The sequence below is a fragment of the Lygodium microphyllum genome, chromosome 26, assembly GCF_053477565.2.
Source record: "Lygodium microphyllum isolate KBCC chromosome 26, Lygodium_microphyllum_v1.1.10, whole genome shotgun sequence".
Lineage (NCBI taxonomy): Eukaryota > Viridiplantae > Streptophyta > Polypodiopsida > Schizaeales > Lygodiaceae > Lygodium > Lygodium microphyllum.
The window spans coordinates 58403587-58422026 of record NC_141160.1 but is presented as its reverse complement, the minus strand read 5'-3'; the positions used below and the strand labels follow the sequence as shown (position 1 = coordinate 58422026).

Genomic DNA, 18440 nt, shown 5'->3' with positions numbered 1-18440 from the left:
TCTGTTTTGGGAGCAAGTCTCTGCAGGTAGCACAACCGGAAAGTGCAAGAGTGCATTGTCTCAGATTGAGAGACCCTTCGCGGTGTAGCAAGAGGGCAGTATATGCTACGGGAGGGGGCTTTAGCCTAGGGTTGCTCTATTTTTTTAATTTGAGGCCATTTCGGTGCCTGTTTTGGAGGTGGAAGTTTTCCGCATGCACTAGGAAAAGGCCGTGTTTTTGCTGTGCGACCACTGTTCTACAGGTAAGTGAAAAGTTACTGTAGAAATTGCATCATATGCCTGTGCGCAGAGACATTGAGAGTTACAGAATCATCCTTGTTGCCTGTTGCTGATGCAAAATCGTCACTAGGAAGTGACTGTGTGGTCAAATACCAATTTCGTCAGTTTTGCAGATTTGCCCTTGTGAGGCTAAAGCTGTGTTTTTTTGCAGTGACATAATTTTTTGCAGTGTTCTGTAATGGCGTCTGATTCTCTTTCACAGATTGTCACTGAAAAGCTTGACAAGAACAACTTCCAAGCATGGAAGTTTAGAATGATGAATTTTCTTATGGGAAAAGGATATTGGGAATTCATTGCAGGAAATGAAGAAGAACCAATTCTTCCTGATGTTCCCAATCAACAGCAAATGCAGGCATTTAAAGGATGGCATGAGAGAGCCAAGAAAGTTATGTACTGGCTGTCTATCAGCATTTGAGACTCTATGATTGTGCATATTCAGGATGCAAGTACGCCAAAGGAGGCATGGGATACTTTGTCAAAAATGTATAGCACAAATACGCAAGCCAGGAAAATGCATCTCAAGCAAGAGTTGCACAATGTGCAAAGAGAAAGTATGAGCATCAATGACTACCACATGAAGGTGAAGAAGATTGCAGATGCATTTGCTTCCATTGGGTCGCCAGTGGAAGATGATGATTTAGTTTATATGACCTTGAATGGTCTAGGAAAGGATTATGTACAATTCCAAACATCGATTTCCGTCCGTGAAAGATTTCTTGATTTTGAGGAGTTGATTGCTCTTCTAATTTCTGAGGAGCAGAGAAATGGTGGTGCATCTTCTTCAGGAGGAACTTCAAAAGAAGCTGTCTTCTACTCAAAATGCTAGAAGAGGTAGAGGCAGAGGTAGAGGAGGCCGATCTGGAGGCCGTGGTAGAAATCAGAATATGCAGCAAACTCAAGAAAACCAGTCCTATGGAGGAGGACGTGGTAACTCTAGAGGCAGGGGGAGCCAAAGAGGTTGTGGTGGATGGCAAAGAGGCCAAAATGCAAACAGCAATGTTGAATGCTACTACTGTGGTAAAATGGGTCATATGGCTAAAGACTGCTATAAAAAGCAGAATGACATCATGAATGGAAAATTGCAATAAGGGAATTATGCATCTTCTAGTAGACCGGGTGATGACAGAAATGAGCATTTGTTTATGGTGCAGCACATGACCAATTCTGTGACAAGTCCAGAAGAAAGCAACAATGTGTGTTATGTTGACTCAGGTGCATCAAACCACATGACAGGTCATGCAGAATGGATGCAGAATGCAAGGAAAATGGAAAAACCAAGATTTGTGGAGACTGGTGATGATATTGCACATACTATTGTGCAGATTGGAAAAATTCCTTTGTCTATGCAGGATGGGAAAAAGAAATACATGTCAGATGTATTTCATGTCCCGAATATCACCAAGAACCTGGTTTCTGTTGGTCAAATGGTTGAGCAGGGCTTGCAGGTCAGATTTAATTCTCATGGATGCTTTGTTGAGGATATAAAAAATAAAGGTCGCTTGATAGCAAAAGGAAAGAAGAAGGGTAGAATGTTTACGTTGGATGCAGACATGCCTGAATTGAGTGTAGCAATGTTTGCACATGGGACCGATGTAGTTGCAGATATTGATATCTGTCATAAACGCATTGGTCATGTTAATGTACAACGACTTAAATCAATGCAAGCCCAAAATATTGTTGCAAGATTGCCTAAATTCAGGGTTGTAGAAATGCATAAGGTATGTGAAGCCTGTCAATTTGAAAATCAGGCAAGGAAACCATTTCCTAGACATGTTCAAGAGAGTAAGAAGCCATTGGAATTAATCCACTCTAATGTGTAGACTACTAAAGCTGCATCTATTGGAGGCTGTCATTATTTTGTCACTTTTATTGATGACTATAGTAGAAAATTTTGGGTGTATTTTATGAAAAAGAAAAGTGAAGTTTTTGGGCATTTCACTACTCTTAAAGCTATGGTTGAAAAAGAAACAGGCCTGCAAATAAAATGCCTAAGGTCAGATGGAAGGGGAAAGTACCTCTCAAATGAGTTTGCAAGGTTCTTGCAGGAGCATGGCATAAAGCAGCAATATTCATGTAATCATACCCCACAACAAAATGGAATTGCAGAAAGAAAAAACAGGCATATTGGAGAGGTATCTCGTGCCATGCTCAATGAAAAAGACCTGCCAGATTTTTACTGGGCTGAGGCAGTTGCTACAATAGTCTACATAATGAACAGGACTCCCACTACAGCAATACATGGCATGACTCCAGAGGAGAGGTATACTGGTAGGAAACCAGATATTTCTCATTTGAAATTTTTTGGTTGCATTGCCTATGTTCATGTGCCAGATGAGTTGAGATCCAAATTGGATCCAAAAGCTGAGAAGTGCATCTTTATTGGTTACTCTTTGTAGCAAAAAGGGTATAGATGCTATAACCCTTCTACTCGTAAGTTTACAGTGAGCAGAGATGTTGTTTTTGATGAGATGAGTAGTTGGTATAAACCAGTAAATGTGATTGATAATGTAGATGCACAAAATGGTAATGCTGCACAGAATTCACAGCAGCAGTCACAAGATATTAGTGGACCTGGAGCGTCCTCTAGTAGTGGTTCACATTCTTCACCATGGACAGGCAGATTGAGATCAGGAGAATCTCCTCAAAACAATGCAGATAATGGTATGCAGATTTCATGAAAAGGAAAAGAGAAGGTAGATCAACCCATGGTTGATGTGAATGCAGGTCACTCTTATGTGGATGGTGAATCCAGTGGCTCAGAATAGAGCATTGATGATGAGTTGGGTATTCCTTCTATTGTTACACCTGGAGTAAGGAAGGCCAGGGATGTTTTGAGAGCACCTGGGAGTGAACCTACTTTGTGCAGGTCTACCAGAGCTAGGTATCATGTGGATAGATTGAAATATGATGGATTTACAGCCATTCACTATGCCTATATGGTCAAAGTGATACAGGAACCAAAACCCACTTCTTTTGAGCAAGCCATGGGAAAAGAAAAATGGGAGAAAGCCATGGATGAAGAAATGGATGCCTTGGAAGCAAATGTCACATGGGAATTGGTACCTTTGCCTAAAGATAAGAATGCAATTGGTTGTAAGTGGGTTTATAAGGTGAAACACAATGCAGATGGTTCTGTGAATAGATACAAGGCAAGATTAGTAGTCAAGGGGTATGCACAAACATATGGCATTGATTATGAAGAAACATTCAGTCCGGTTGCAAGGATGGCAACCGTAAGAGCAGTCATTGCTATGGCTACATCAAAGGGATGGTCTTTACATCAGATGGATGTAAAGAATGCCTTCTTGCATGGTGATTTGCAAGAAGAGGTCTATATGGAGCAGCCACCAGGTTATGTGCATGCTGTTCATCCAGAGTTTGTTTGTAGGTTGAAGAAAGCCTTGTATGGCTTGAAGCAAGCACCTAGAGCATGGTCTGACAAGATAGGACAGTATCTTGTCACTATTGGCTTTCAGATTTCCAAGGCACATTTCTCACTTTATGTGAGAAAAACAGAGAAATGCATTATGCTACTTGTCATTTATGTTGATGATTTGATTATGACAGGTGACAGTGATGAAGATATCCTTCATGTGAAAATGCTATTGAAGCAAAAGTTTGAGATAAAGGATTTGGGAGAGCTGCGTTATTTCTTGGGCATTGAGGTGATTAGATCAGCAAGTGGGATACGGCTCTTGCAGAGGCAGTATGGATTGGACATGCTGTCCAAATTTGGGATGACAGGCTGTAAGCCTATTTCAGTTCCTTTGGAGCAGAATGTGAAGCTAAGCGCAGATGCAGGTGAGCTTTTGGAAGACCCTACTATGTACAGACACATAGTAGGAAGTTTGATTTATATGACTATTACCAGGCTAGATTTGAGCTATGTTGTTGGATTGGTAAGTCAGTTTATGCAAGCTCCAAGGAAACCGCATTTGGATGTAGCTAGATGCATACTCAGGTATGTGAAGTCCACATTGCAGTATGGACTACTTTATGAGACTAGGATTCAGATACAGTTACATGGATACATTGATGCTGATTGGGCTGGTAGTATTTCTGATAAACGATCTACCAGTGGATATGTGTTCTCTTTTGGGAGTGCTGCAGTCACTTGGAGCAGCAAGAAACAGCCTACAGTTGCCTTGTCGAGCACAGAGGTTGAGTACAGGGGTGCAGCAATGGCTGCATGTGACGTAGCTTGGTTGCATAAGCTACTTTATGATATGCATCAGCCTACAGATGGGCCAGTTGTCATTTATTGTGACAACATGAGTAGTATACACTTGGCAAATAACCCAGTCTATCATGCTAGAACAAAGCACATTGAGTTGCATTATCACTATGTGCGGGAGAGGGTTTTACTAGGTCTTATTGATCTAGTTTATGTCAGCATAGAGAATCAGGTAGCTGATATATTTACGAAGGCATTGGGCGCAAAGAAGCTGCGCAAGTTCAGAGACCTGCTTGGTGTGCAGGAATTGGGATTGAGCTTGAGGGGGAGTGTTGAGATATTGAGCTCCACTCGTGATATGCTAGGGTGACCGTTGTGCATTTATGTCACTGACTTGTTAGCTGCAAATGCGGTTGGTACACCGCCCATGAATAATAGCTAGGTGACAGCTATCCTTATCTACTCTAGTTCGTGGCTCAGTTACTATGCCACCTTAGTTAGTTGAGTTTGGTTTGAGACCCATATATAGGGTTCTTCTATTTCTTTATACTAGAGTTCTTTTTGGCTTACACAACTAAGAAGAGGAAAACTATTTTCAGCCTCTACCTTTGTGTGTATTCCCCCATTGTGTAAGTAATAAAGCTACAAGTGAGACTCCTTCCTTCTCTCCCACAATCTTGACATCAAGCTGCCACAAAAAATATACTCAACAAAGCTCAAGAATAGCTCTCACCCTATCCCCTATCAAAATCAAGGCATGAAGATCCTCAAGGGATAGGCACAGCTTAACCTCGTAGGAATCTAGAGCAAGTTGCTAACCAACTGCTCCAACATGGACTAGCTAAAAGAACCAACAAAGAGGTCATCCTAGATGGTGGCATAAACTACCTACCTAACTTAGGACAATTGGACTAGGAACTCCTACCAGGCGAGGATTCCTATAGCCTGCTCATAATATATCTTATTTTTAATATACTTTTCTTTCAAAGTTTCCATATACGGACATATAAAAAGGAGGGAGCTGAGCATAGAGTGATCTGAGGAGAACAAGACTCAGGTCAATCCTAGCTTGGTACCCAAGAACATACCAAGCTCTCACAAGGTGGCACTTAATACTTTTCTTTTCCACTCACTTTTATTTTCACTCCAACCTTCCTTTTTTCTTTATTTTGGCTAGCTGCTACCCCAAGGAAGACAAGGCATCTGACTCATCCCCAGGAACCTACCAAGCCTTCGCAAGGTGACAATCAATTGCTCTTAGGATTTTTCTTTCTTTTTTTCATTTTAGGGGGTTAGAACCCCTTTTTACACACCTCTGTATTTGTATCTTTCAAGTATATTCAATATTTCCTCTTCTTTATACATTAGCAGGCTTCTCTAGCTGTTTGACACTAGCAGGGACTCTTAAAACAACCGCCTAGCATGCTAGTAGAACAGGGTCACTAGGATGGCCTTCTAAAATAGGTCTTTCAATGTCTGACAATGTTGTGATAGGAGGTAGACAACTACTTGAATCTTCCCCAGATATACCTAACCTAACTTAACGACTTCATGCCTTGATTGTCGGTTCCTAACAAATAGAAAGAGAATAATTCCCACATAACCCTTTAACCAACTTAAGGGGAAAACTCGGAAAGGTGACAACACCACCTGGAATGGCCACAAGAAGCTCCCTGTAGCAAAGGCTCTCCCCAAGCACTTCGTCAAACATGTTTGATGCAATCACTAAAACAAAAAATCATTCAACATACCAAATAGAGACATGGCCTCTTGGCCTAACGAGATAAATGATATCGCAACAAAAAAAACATGGTCCTCTTGGTCTAACAAAGAATAAATCATTTTTCCCTAACCAAATATGGTCTACTTGGCATGTAAATTTCATAGCATTAGACTAACCACGCTAAACCAAAATGACATAAGGTGGGAGGGCTAGCCTCATACCACATATGTATGCCAACTCACTATAATTCCATCATTGAGTTTTAAACTTAGATTTTTTGTATATCCACAAGTACAAGACTTCCTACTGATATACCCTCAGTATTGGCTATTCTTGTTTGTATGCTATTAGCTAAACAAAGGACCTCCTTAGGCTCGAGTGTTTTATCATTCAAATAGACTGGTTGTTCCAATTTCCCAAAGGCCTCTCCTACAGAGAGATCTGCAGATTTTGTCTTATCTAGCCCTTCCCTTTTTGTATTTTTAAATGTGTCATTGTTACCACCCAAACTAGGTAGGGTTCCAATCCTAGGCCCATCACATCAATGCATCCCAAAGTGATGGATATTGTTAGATGTAACAAAATAGCCTCTGGTCTCATCCACTTTGGGATTGACCTTGGTATATCCCTTTGGAACTCTTCACTTTTCATCTGGAACACAAGACACACTTTTAGAGATTTTGGGTTTCCAAACCCATCTCCTTTTTATCATTGCATGGGTTGATTAACTGCCACCACTCCTTCTATTTTTATATTCCTTCATAATGATCGATGTATCTCAGCTTGCTTGCTGCCTATCACTTTCTCTAAATTGGATCCTTCCACTAGATTCATCTCTAGGTGGATCTTTACCATTGTAAACCCTAGATTTCCTATTACCTTGGCTCTCAACAGTTGAGATAGCCTTCACATGGTAGCATATATCAGAGCTATGTTTTGGAGTGTCATCTCATTGCCATGATTGTTTTTCAAACTTAGATCATTGAGGGGTTGGTGTTCATGGCTCTCCTTCTACACCTCAAGGATTGGCCCCAAGATGCATCGTGAATACATAGAGCATATTCAAAACAAGCTCCACTCTTTTGATTGATCGATCTGGGAGATAATAGATAGTCCTTACTAAGTATCCCCCAAAGAAAATAATTTCTAACCCTACAACATCTTAGGGCACCTCACACTCTCAATGTAGGTCATCACTCCTACAAACATGTACTATGCATCCAGGATATGATATCATATGGTGTGTCAATGCAAATGTGTATGACTATCATGCTCAAACAAGTTTATTCATTAATAATCCGCATTGTGAAAGTGCAAAGACAATTCTTTTCATGTTTTTCTTCTAGTCCATGATTGTTGTGTTTCTTAGGGCTACATCACAATTCAAGGTATTTTAAACACTCAACAACCCCCTTCTCCCTATCGCTTAGAGTTATGCATTTGTTAGTAGATTTAAGACATATTTTTCATGTATTTTACTTTATTCAAAAGCAATTTAGGCCTACTTTAACATGAGATAGGGCTTAACTAAGGCTAAACCTCATGCTTCAACTCTAGCATACATTCACAAACATAAATCCTATTTTGCCTTATTTTTTGAATGTTAAAAACCTATTTTCTCCAAATTTTTTCTATTTATTTATGGATAATTACTCATATTAACTAGTTTACTAGTTTTGATTGATTGATCTTACTGAGAATGATTTTTTTATCATGTTTCAACCCATAGGAACAATATACACAGAACAAAAATCCAAAAATCGCATAATTCCCCTTAAATCGCATAGTTGCCGGTTTTGTGTAAAATTATTATACAACTAATTTTTATTCATTACTTTAATATGGATGATAGATCATAACATTGGCAACCAAATACAAGCATTTTCAACCATTTTCAAACCAAAATTTATCATAAAATAATGAAATCTATGATTTACTCATAAAATCGCCCCTTATGACATACATAATTCAAAATTGGAGACCCATTGACGCTCTTCAACAATCATTGATGATTCATCCAACCTCTATTTATGTCCCTTTGCACTTTTGCACCATCACATGGTCAAAATCTTTCATCTCAACCCATCCCCTTCTCTCATACACTAATCCATGAGAACATATAAGTGGAGAGAGGAGAAAGAAAGACTAAATTTAGATCTTTCCATTGAGTGCATCATTTTTGCGGCGATGGATGGTGAAGAAATTGAAGATTTTGTTGCCCAGAGTATTCCTTGCATCATCACTAGGCTTAAATTTGGATTTTCAAATCATTTTGGGGGCGCAGAAAAAAATGATCCCCCTATGTTTCATGAAAAAATGTTGTCTTTTCATTTCTCCACTAAACCAAGCTCATTAGACTTTAAACACAAAAAAACTAGTTCATTTCCTTGTGTTCACACTTTGGCAAAGTGGTTTCTTTTATTTTGGTAGTGCAAATGAGCTCGAATTTGAGATCCAGCTGATCAACTACTTCACAGCATCAAAATCTATAACTTGGCCTCCATCATGCACTTTCTGGGTCCGGATCACATAACTGCTTCATAACACCAAACCTTGCACGTGGATTAAATGGGGGGGTCAAACCAACTCTGATCAATGGATCAAGACTTAAATCCATCTAGGTTGGGTTCTTGCCATCATAATCCATCTAGGAAAATTTGGTCTTTTATGACCTCCCAAGCTCTTTTCCACTTCAGAATAGACTCTAAAAATCTACTCTCAAAATTGAATAGAAAAGAGTTATGATCTAATTTAAAAAATTCAAATAAAATGATATTTATAAATAGCCTTGCATTCATGTCATATAGAGGGTATACATATAGTGAATCTATTAGAGTATTAATCGAATCACCATGAAACTGTCTCTTCCTCTTTATTATATCAATGACTTCATCGGGAAATTCAAAATTTCTATGTGAAAGTGTAGCTTGTAACTTCATTGCTTACCCTTTTTCTTCCCAACTAGTATTCTATCCTACATCGTCTCCATTATATGTTTAGGAATAGGCTACAATATAGCCTTTGGCAGCTCAGAGCTTCTTCATGTCACCCTCTTTGATCTCTTTGCAACGTCTTTATCTCTCTTTCTCTTATCTTTTACAATCACATCTATATTATGAACCTTAGTCAAGTACGCATACATTGAATTAGAGTCTATCGGTGAGTCCCAACCATTCATACCATGGATGTTTCTCCCTGCATCAATTGATTCATTCTTTGAAACTTTGCTCTTTTCAGCTACATGTTGTTGAGTGTGGAAATGATTTGTTTTTCTGGCATGTTTTTTGTTGTTTTTGATGCTGAATGGTTGTTTTTGGTGATTGATTTTTTGAATTTGAAGATGTTTTTAGGTGTTTGGAATGGTTTGAGTATATTTGAAGGGTTTATGTTGGTTTTTGATGAGGATATGTTGTTCTAAAGGGTTTTGTGATTCTCTCTGTTTGGTTTTGTAAGGTCTGATTTTGTTTTGTTTTGTTGTGTTTATGTTTTGGTAGTTGAGATGGTTAAATGGATGTTTCGAGAGATGGTTGAGGTTGTGTTAAAAGGTTTATGAAAGATTGAATTGGTTTTGGTTTGGTTTTTGTGGTTTTTATGGTCTTTGTTGATCTTCTCTAAGGTTCTATAGCTTCTGTAGTTCTGTTCTTGTGTTGTCTTGTTGTTCTATGGTCTATTCTATTTGTTTTTATTGAGTGTTATGTTGGATGAATGGATGTTTTGGGAAGTGTTCTTGTCTTAGAAAAGGATGAATGGAAGCTCTATTCAAGCTAATTGAAGTGAAGAAGTAGCTAATGAAGATTTACAAAAGGTTAAAGAAGAAAATTAACAGAAGCTAGATCTCACAGGAGACACTATGATGTCTCTGGTGCCTCTTCACATCTATGGAGATGTATCCATGACCTAAGGAGTATGATGAGTGATTATTGAGTGTTTTAGTGAGATTTTTAATGTACTATTTTGAGAGAGATCATATGCAAGAGATAGCCAATTCTATGAAAAACAATGTATCTATCTATGAGAGATTGAGAGAGAGAACTATGAAGACAATGAAGATGAATCATATGTGATTATTTCCATTCAAAAGTGGTATATTCTTTTTTGTTCTTGTTAGTTTTGATGGATTCTGTGAAAATGTTGAAGATTATGGTTGATTCTATTAAATCCATGGGAGATATCTACTATGATGCTGCATGAAGATTTCTTGCTAGTGGTGCTCTTTTCCTTGTTATGGTTCTTTAAAGAATGAAACAAAAGCTTGTTGATGTTACAAGATAGATTTTTTTGTAGTAGAAATCCCTATTCCTTGGTGCCTCTTTTGGAGCTCCATATGCATTGCATTGGACCATATTTTAGCATTCAAGACAACAATGACCTTTTTGGATACTCGGGGAAGTTAGTATATGTATATCCTCTACATCACATGCATTCGAGGCCTATTTATAAATATCCTTATCTGTGAATGTTTCCTAAATAAAACATGACCCTTTTCTATTCAATATGTAAATAATCCCTTTATATTATACCCTTCTATATGTAAAAGATGTATAAAAATGGTATTTTAAAAATACTTTATTTTGAACCCATGTGATGCACACATATATTCATGAGTAACTTACCCGAGTTTGGATACCTTCTTTATCTACAAACCAAAGGTAGTAGCATGCACTGCTGACAAGAGTATTTCAAGCAACCCATTGCTCTCCAACAATTTTTGCATACCCCGTTTTCCAAAGTTCAATATAAGAGGTGAACCGGTCTCTTGCGCATGGATTTTTCCATCCTTAGAAAATATAACTTGTCTATCTAATGCATCACAATATGAATCACAGTCTTTCCTCTTATGCTAAGGGTTGTCACACCACATGCATCTACATATAAAGCTCTCACATGAAGGCTTAAGGGTTGTTGGTTGCCCTTTGTCACATCAAAATTTTCAACCTTTAGATGTAGGTCATGTATTCTCTTTACCAAATCACCTCCATAACATCCTTTTTTATTGTTAGAATGAGAAGTTCAACATTAGGAACAACCATAGATATAGGTTGCTTAATTGCAGTTTCACCAGTCTTACTAGAAGTAATAGGCAAGGTCCCAACATGTAATCTTTTCCTTTGATGTGCTTGTTGACAAGTGCATTTACATCATCTTTGATATCCTTCCATTCTATTTTAATCATGTTTAAGTAGATTGATCTTCCAACATGTTATCTATCTTCTCTTGCAAAGCAATCTCTGTAACTTGTAAAAATATCTCAAATTTTTTAGGTTCAAGGGCTTGCTACTCTACAATATCCAACTGCTGAAATCTTCTTTTAAATTCTCAAATTAACTGCATAGCTATGAGTCCTTTATTTGACTCCATGACCCTCTCTTGAAATGCTCTATGTGTAACCAAATTGGTATCCTCTATGTAAAATTCCTCTCTAAGATCCTTCTTAAACACAGGCCAATCAGTATCCTATAGATACAATTCCGTAATCAATGCTTTTAATCCCTACACACAATGAGTCATATAAAATAATGGCTTCATTCAATTTAAACCACCCCATATAATTCTAACATTACTGCATACAAAATGTAGATATGGGGATGCATTCCAACCATCAAAAATTTCATCTCTTGCTCTATAGCATATAAAGCCTTTACCATGCTCAACTCTAATTTTGTGGATGTATGCATCCTTTATTGGTGTTTGTTGCTACTCCTATCATACCTACAAAATCATATTCATATTCTACATCAACTATTGAACAACATCACTCGAACCCAATCCTATTGTATCTCCTATCTTGCACCTTGTCAACGGCTTTCATGTTGGGTTTGGGGGATCATACGGGTTTCAAAAGTAAGGGTGTAGAGAGTAAGGTGTGAAGAGAAAAAGATGAGAGAAAGGAAAAACAAATCACAACCCATATGATTATAATACCAAGCTTCTGTATCATTGCCAAGCACAAGAGTACCTGATCAATTCAACCCTTGTTGGAATAATTAATGAGCAATTGGTCAACTCAAAACCAATTTCCCAACATATACCATGTTCTTCAATAATAATAGATTGGTATCATGTTGTATATGAACCTAGGAATAAGGAAAAAACATCAAATCTCAATGCAAATACATAGACTTTGATTATGAGGAAATACCAATCCCATCACCCAAAAGCACCATCAACCAACAGACATCGATAAAAAGGCATCGAACCTTATATATACCAAAATTTGGTCCTTTAGTCCTATTTTTGCTATTTATTATAGCAGCAAGTAAATACCTTTAATCTAATCCAAAATCCTTCTAACTATTTCATGGACAAGTGCTAAGTGTTCCCTTAATCATCAGAAGCACTACCTAATGATAGAAGTGCTTGATGATGGAGGAAACCCTCTATAAGCCAATTTTTTATGGTTCAACCCTAATTTTTCTTGTTTATTATAGAAGTAATAAAATACTCAAGAATTGCTTCAAACCCTTCCAAGATGGATTCTTTGATAGGTACAAAGCATTCCCTCATAGTAGAGATCGAGTAGAATCCTTTGCATAGATGCACTGGGCATTAATAGAAGATGGAGAAAATCTTGTGAATAGTAAGCAGCCCTATCGTATACTCTATTTTTCCCTATTTGGGACATCCCAAGAAAGATTTAAAACTCCTCTTTTGATGGCCATCAGTCACCCTTACCCCTTAGAGAAGCTTTATTGCTATTTCTTCAAGCCTCTACTTCAATCTTGCATAATCTTTCTTTCCCTTTCTCTTCTGGTCCTCCCATGATTTTTACGCTTGTTTTTTTTGTCTCCTAGCCACCCTAACTCCTAACTTTACTCTCCTCCCCCCCCTCCCCAACCCTTTTCTAAGTGCCATAAGTTTCCCCCTCCTATACAAGAACATATGCAAATACTCTCTTAATCTATAATTTACTTGGCTTCCCTCTTAGTCATTTTTCTTCCAAGATTCACACTTGTCAGTACGCATGCAAAAAAGTCATTATAGTAACTCTATCTCGTGAGACCCTGACCTACATGCATACCATTGAAAGCATAAAGGTGCACCTTCTCTTACAGTTTCATAGACATAAAGTCACATGACAACACATAGCATATGGATATGCATGCATTATGTATAGTATATGCATATACATATGCATACACATATATACACAAGCTTACAACTTTGTTGGGTCAAATATGACAAAATTTCTTAAAGGTTGATATTCTCAATCTAGATATGCTGGAAATTGTTAAATATATGTGGTCTTGTAGTTATATATGAGAATTACATGAGATTCACATGTTTAGAGAAGTTGGTAAATTCATTGTGGATCACCATTGTCCTCATGTAGATGGTGAAGATGGGAGTTCATCATCTATCAACAATAGTTAAGCTAATCTTCTTATATTGGTGCAATGAATTACAAGAATATAATAAAAAAATGTAATCATTATATAAGTCGTGATCTTTGCAGTGTAACATCATTTTGACTAGACAAGATTTATTGTAGTCTTATTGATGCAACTTTATTTTCTTGTGATTGCATTTATCATGTTTCACTAAATATGATCATATTTAACCTCAAATTTCATTTTTGAAACTCCCTTTCACACATAAAAAGATCCAAAATCAGACTATTAACAATCTATTTGTTTTCCAAATTTAAGAAAAGATTCAAATATGGAGTTAAAAGCTCCAAATGAAAAGCTCACCTTTTGAAACCCCCTAGCACAAGCTATTTGTAGTCAATCAAGTGGATGGGTTGAGAAGAGCCCTCTAAATGCATGGGGGGTGATTGTATCCAATCTTGTATTATGCACTTTTTTCCCTTGCTTTGTGAAGTTAATCATGGTTTTACCTCAATTTTCTATTGACCAAGTATAAGCTTATGGTAAATGTTGAAGTAGTGTGTGCATGCGTAGATAAGTGTTCGTCAACACTTTATGGGACCACAAAGTAGCATGTAAGTAAATGTGTTTATGTGAGAGAGTAATTTGTGTTATATAATCCACTCTTGCAACTTACTCAATGGAGTGTATTAGGGTTTTTGGGAATACTATAACTTTGAATTTTTCTAAAGTATACTCCATAAATTTCTAAATCCATAATCAGGCTATTTGATATGCTAATCTTGAAGCATCTTTGGCATAACCTAAGAGATGTTTAATCAAACATGCATCTATGTTTACATAGCATGTGTGTGTGTGTGTGTGTGTGTGTGTGTGTGTGTGTGTGTGTGTGTGTGTGTGTGTGTGTGTGTGTGTAAAGAGAGAGAGAGAGATGTAATGCTTATATGTCATGAATTTTGGTTCCATTTTTAAGTATATTGATATAACCTAACCTAGAGACCATCCAATAGCATCTTCATAAGCATGTCTACCTCTAACAACATCATCAATAGTTACATTATCGGTCCATGCATCTTGGCCAACATGTGTGGATGGTCGATCCAAATATCAACCATTATGAGTGGAAACTTTGCCCACCATGTCACATTCATTTTTTCATTGAAGGTGTACATCTCACGCAATGCTCTTTTGTTGCATCAAGATCTATATGTGCTACATGATGAAATCCATTGTAAAATTACATGAGTTAGTAGAAATAATTGAGCAAAGAATAGAGATTATATCTCAAATTAGAGAGAAACCAAGTTTTCTTTGATTGCAAAATGAACTCATACTAAAATGAATTTGTCCACCCATATTCTTCCACAAGTGAAGCTTAGATGACCATCTCTATAGATACTAGGAGAAAATATTAAGACCTTTGGGATGAACTCTAATAAGGTGAATATATGATAATGGTAATGGCAATAGCTTTTATTTATAGTACATTAAAGCTATTGATCGACTTGACTGACATACCATATTATTAAGATTTACTAGTCAATCGATGAATTTCTCAAGGAATATTATCTTTATTATCTAGTTAATATCAACACCTAAAAACCCCCACCAAAGGGGCTGCTAATCCCTAGGAGCCACCTAGCAAAATCGGCCCATGGGACTTCGCATGAGACACAAAATTTTGAGGCCTCGGGGAGAGGCAGGGAGAGAGGGAGGGCTCAATATGTGTAAAACCATTACTATCATGTGTGTTGAAGACCTAATTCAGGGAATCCTAATTAGTAGATTTATCGTGAATTAAAAACACCATTGTCTTATTGAACTTGTAAATATCACCATTTGATAATACCTTGTATCATGAATAAAGGATACCCTTTTTCTATTCAACCTATAAATATCCATATTAAATGATACCCTTCTATATGTGAAAAAGGTATACAAAAAGGATGCTAAAAATCCCTTATATTGAACTCAAATGTAAACTTACATATTTACAAGTGAACCCCTCTCGAGTCTCCTTTCTTTTTTACCATCTAATGATATGGACCTTGACATGGCATACAAGTCAAGACCCAACCAATATCCAAGCTTATACATGGCTTCTCCTCACAATAGGGGCAATATAATTTTTAGTATAAGTGGCACATTATAAGGCTGGGATATTGTGTATATCTAACATTGTTTATGTGCAAATGCAAAAAAAAAAAAAAAAGGAACCAGCAGCATAAAGCACATGCCTGCAGGTGAAATGAGCATGAAAAAGGAAGAGTCAATGGGTGAATAGCAAATTGCAATGCGAAGAAAAAAAACGACTTGAAGAAGGAGGAATTCACCGAGGTGGGTGGAATGGGCGGCCCGCCTCTCTCTCCAAACTACCGCAATTGTCAATAACCAGCTCATTTTTCCTCTGCGGGGATGGAGACCTGCAAGACTCACGAGGCAAAATGCATGTGCAGCTGTGCCGGCGCTGCGCCAAATGAACGACTCGAGACTATAAATAGGGGTCCGGTCTATCACTATGATATCAAGTTGAAAGGCAGCCATACTTCTCTCGCTCTCACAGCACTACAGAGTGAGCCCCGCCAGCCTAATCCAAGCTCGCTCGTCCTCTTTCATTCCCGAGAGCAGCAATCAACTGTCATGGCGCCGTCGACCTTCCACGGCGAGGTGGAGTGCAAGGTGTCGGCCAGGAGGCTGTGGTGCGCCGCCTATGAGTTCGCCCCTCAATACCTCCCCAAGGCCCTCCCCGACTTGATCCAGAAGGTCGAGTACTCCGGCCCTCTCGCTCCTGGCTGCATCGGAATCATCGTCTTTCACAAAAGTAAGTGGCCTCCCTTCGCTCCTAAGTTAATCCTTCCTTTTCCAGCTGCTACACCAAGACGGAACAATTTTTCTCTTCGTACATCCACTCACACACATGCTCCACCTTTGTATGTTTGTCTTGCTTACAAGAAACTCTGCCTCACACACCAACGTTCACTACTGTCATGTAACATTCCATCACTCACCATAAAGACTTTCTTTGATGTTCTCTCTCTTGTGACCACTAGAGGTGAGGTTAAAAATATTTTCGTGTTCTCAATCTGCAGGCAATGTTGAAAAGTATACCAAGGAAAAGCTACAAAGCGTTCCCCATGAAGCTTCATCACATGTCAAAGAGAAGATTGAGGAAGTTGACCCTCATGCATTTAAATTCAAGGCTGTGGTGTTAGAAGGGGGGTTTCTAGGGAGCTTCTTTAAGAGCTACAAACACACTGTGCATATAAAGGAGCTTGGGCCAGACAGTTGTGTTGCCCACTATACCTTTGAATATGATCCCCTCCATGATCAACACAAGCATCAATTCCCAGAGGAGATAAAGGATGTGGTGATCGAGACATTCAAGGCTGTGGAGGCCTACTTGCTCACCCACAATGACTGCCTTTAGAGCAATACATTCCACTATATTATCTCCTCAATAAGTAGCAGATGTCACCTAATCAAAGTGTTTTTCACTTTCCTAAAACTGCTTCTTTATTATGCATAAAATATAACACTATAAATAAAGCATATCCCTTGTGGTGTAAGAGTTCCTCCATCAATCCTAAGGGATTTACTCTTTCTCAAGTAGACATGTCACCTATGAGTGAAGAATCTTAGAAACTCAATATTTATGACCCATGTAATGGTAATATACAATCCATTCATGAAATTATCTCATATATGGTGAAATTTTATAATTTGTGTCCCTTTCTTATACTATGGAGGGGAACGATGGGTCACTCATAAATATGTATGTGTATCATGTAGGTCGAGGTAAAAATTAGGGTAAAATTTTAGAATAATGACTATTTTTTGAAGGTTTTTCGTGACATAATTTTGACTTTAAAAATTAAAAAATAGTCCATATGTACAAAAAGTTATAGATTTTGGCTTAGGATTCGGCTATAGATAACCCAGGGACTTTGTTATATGTAAATCCTCTATATCACGTGTGTTGAAGGCCTATTTAACAATATCCTTATTTGTGAATTTTCTCTACATAAAACACACCCCCTTTTCTATTCAATTTGTAAATAACCCCTTTACATGGAACCCTTTTGTGTGTAAAAATGATATTTAAATCATCTCTTTTTTAAAATCATGTGATATACTTATATATTTATGAGCAACCCTGAGAAAAATACTAAAAATTAGGGTTTTTTTAACAACATTTACCCACTTTTCCGAAAAAAAATACTATACATGAAGAATTGATAAAGTGATATGCATTCTATATCTATGAATCAATATGCTTTTATGATATAAGTTTTAAATATAAAGTTCAAGAAAACTAATGATTAGTAAACATACAAGGCCTTGGTAATTTAATATGATAGATATTGGAGCAAACAAATCTCACTACAAGGATACAGGTGCATCGACGACGGTTTTCAACGTAAATTAGCGGTATCACTATTTGCATCACGATGGTGCTCAGGTAAAAAAATGCGGGCTGAAACCCGAGCGAGTCATTTTGTGCGAACAAACGAAAGAGAGAGCGAAAGGGAGAGTGAACTACATCTTACGTTTGAGAGGGAGAGGGAGAGAAAGAGAGAAAGAGAGAAAGAGGGGGAAGGAAAGCTTCTCATCGCCGCCGTCGCTGTTTGCAAAGAAGAGGAGGAAGTGTACAGAGGGCAAAGAGGAGCCGTCGAATCCATCCTCGAGCCTTTGCAATGAGTGCATTGTTCCCTCTTGCTTTTTTTTTTCATTTTCTTTTGCTTGTTTTTGTTAAAAATCATGTGTATTGAGAGAGAATGAGAGAAAATGTGAGAGGGAGAGGAAGAGAGAAAAGGAAAGAAGAAACGAGAGAGAGAGAGGGAAAAAACATTAAACAGAATAGAGAAAGAGAGAAAGAGAGAGAGAGGGAGAGAGAGAGGAGAATGAATGAATAAAAAACAAAGAGAAGGTAAGATCA

The 18440-nt window shown here is 37.8% G+C and overlaps 1 protein-coding gene across 1 annotated transcript; it reads left to right on the top strand.

The window, feature by feature from the left end:
* The first annotated feature begins 16015 nt into the window (after positions 1–16015).
* Positions 16016–17195, top strand: LOC148013310 (major pollen allergen Bet v 1-C-like). Its single transcript, XM_087668545.1, has 2 exons — positions 16016–16325; positions 16594–17195. Exons 1-2 carry the CDS (start codon positions 16145–16147, stop codon positions 16929–16931), a joined length of 519 nt encoding a protein of 172 aa, XP_087524671.1. The 5' UTR covers positions 16016–16144; the 3' UTR covers positions 16932–17195.
* The last annotated feature ends 1245 nt before the right edge of the window (positions 17196–18440 follow it).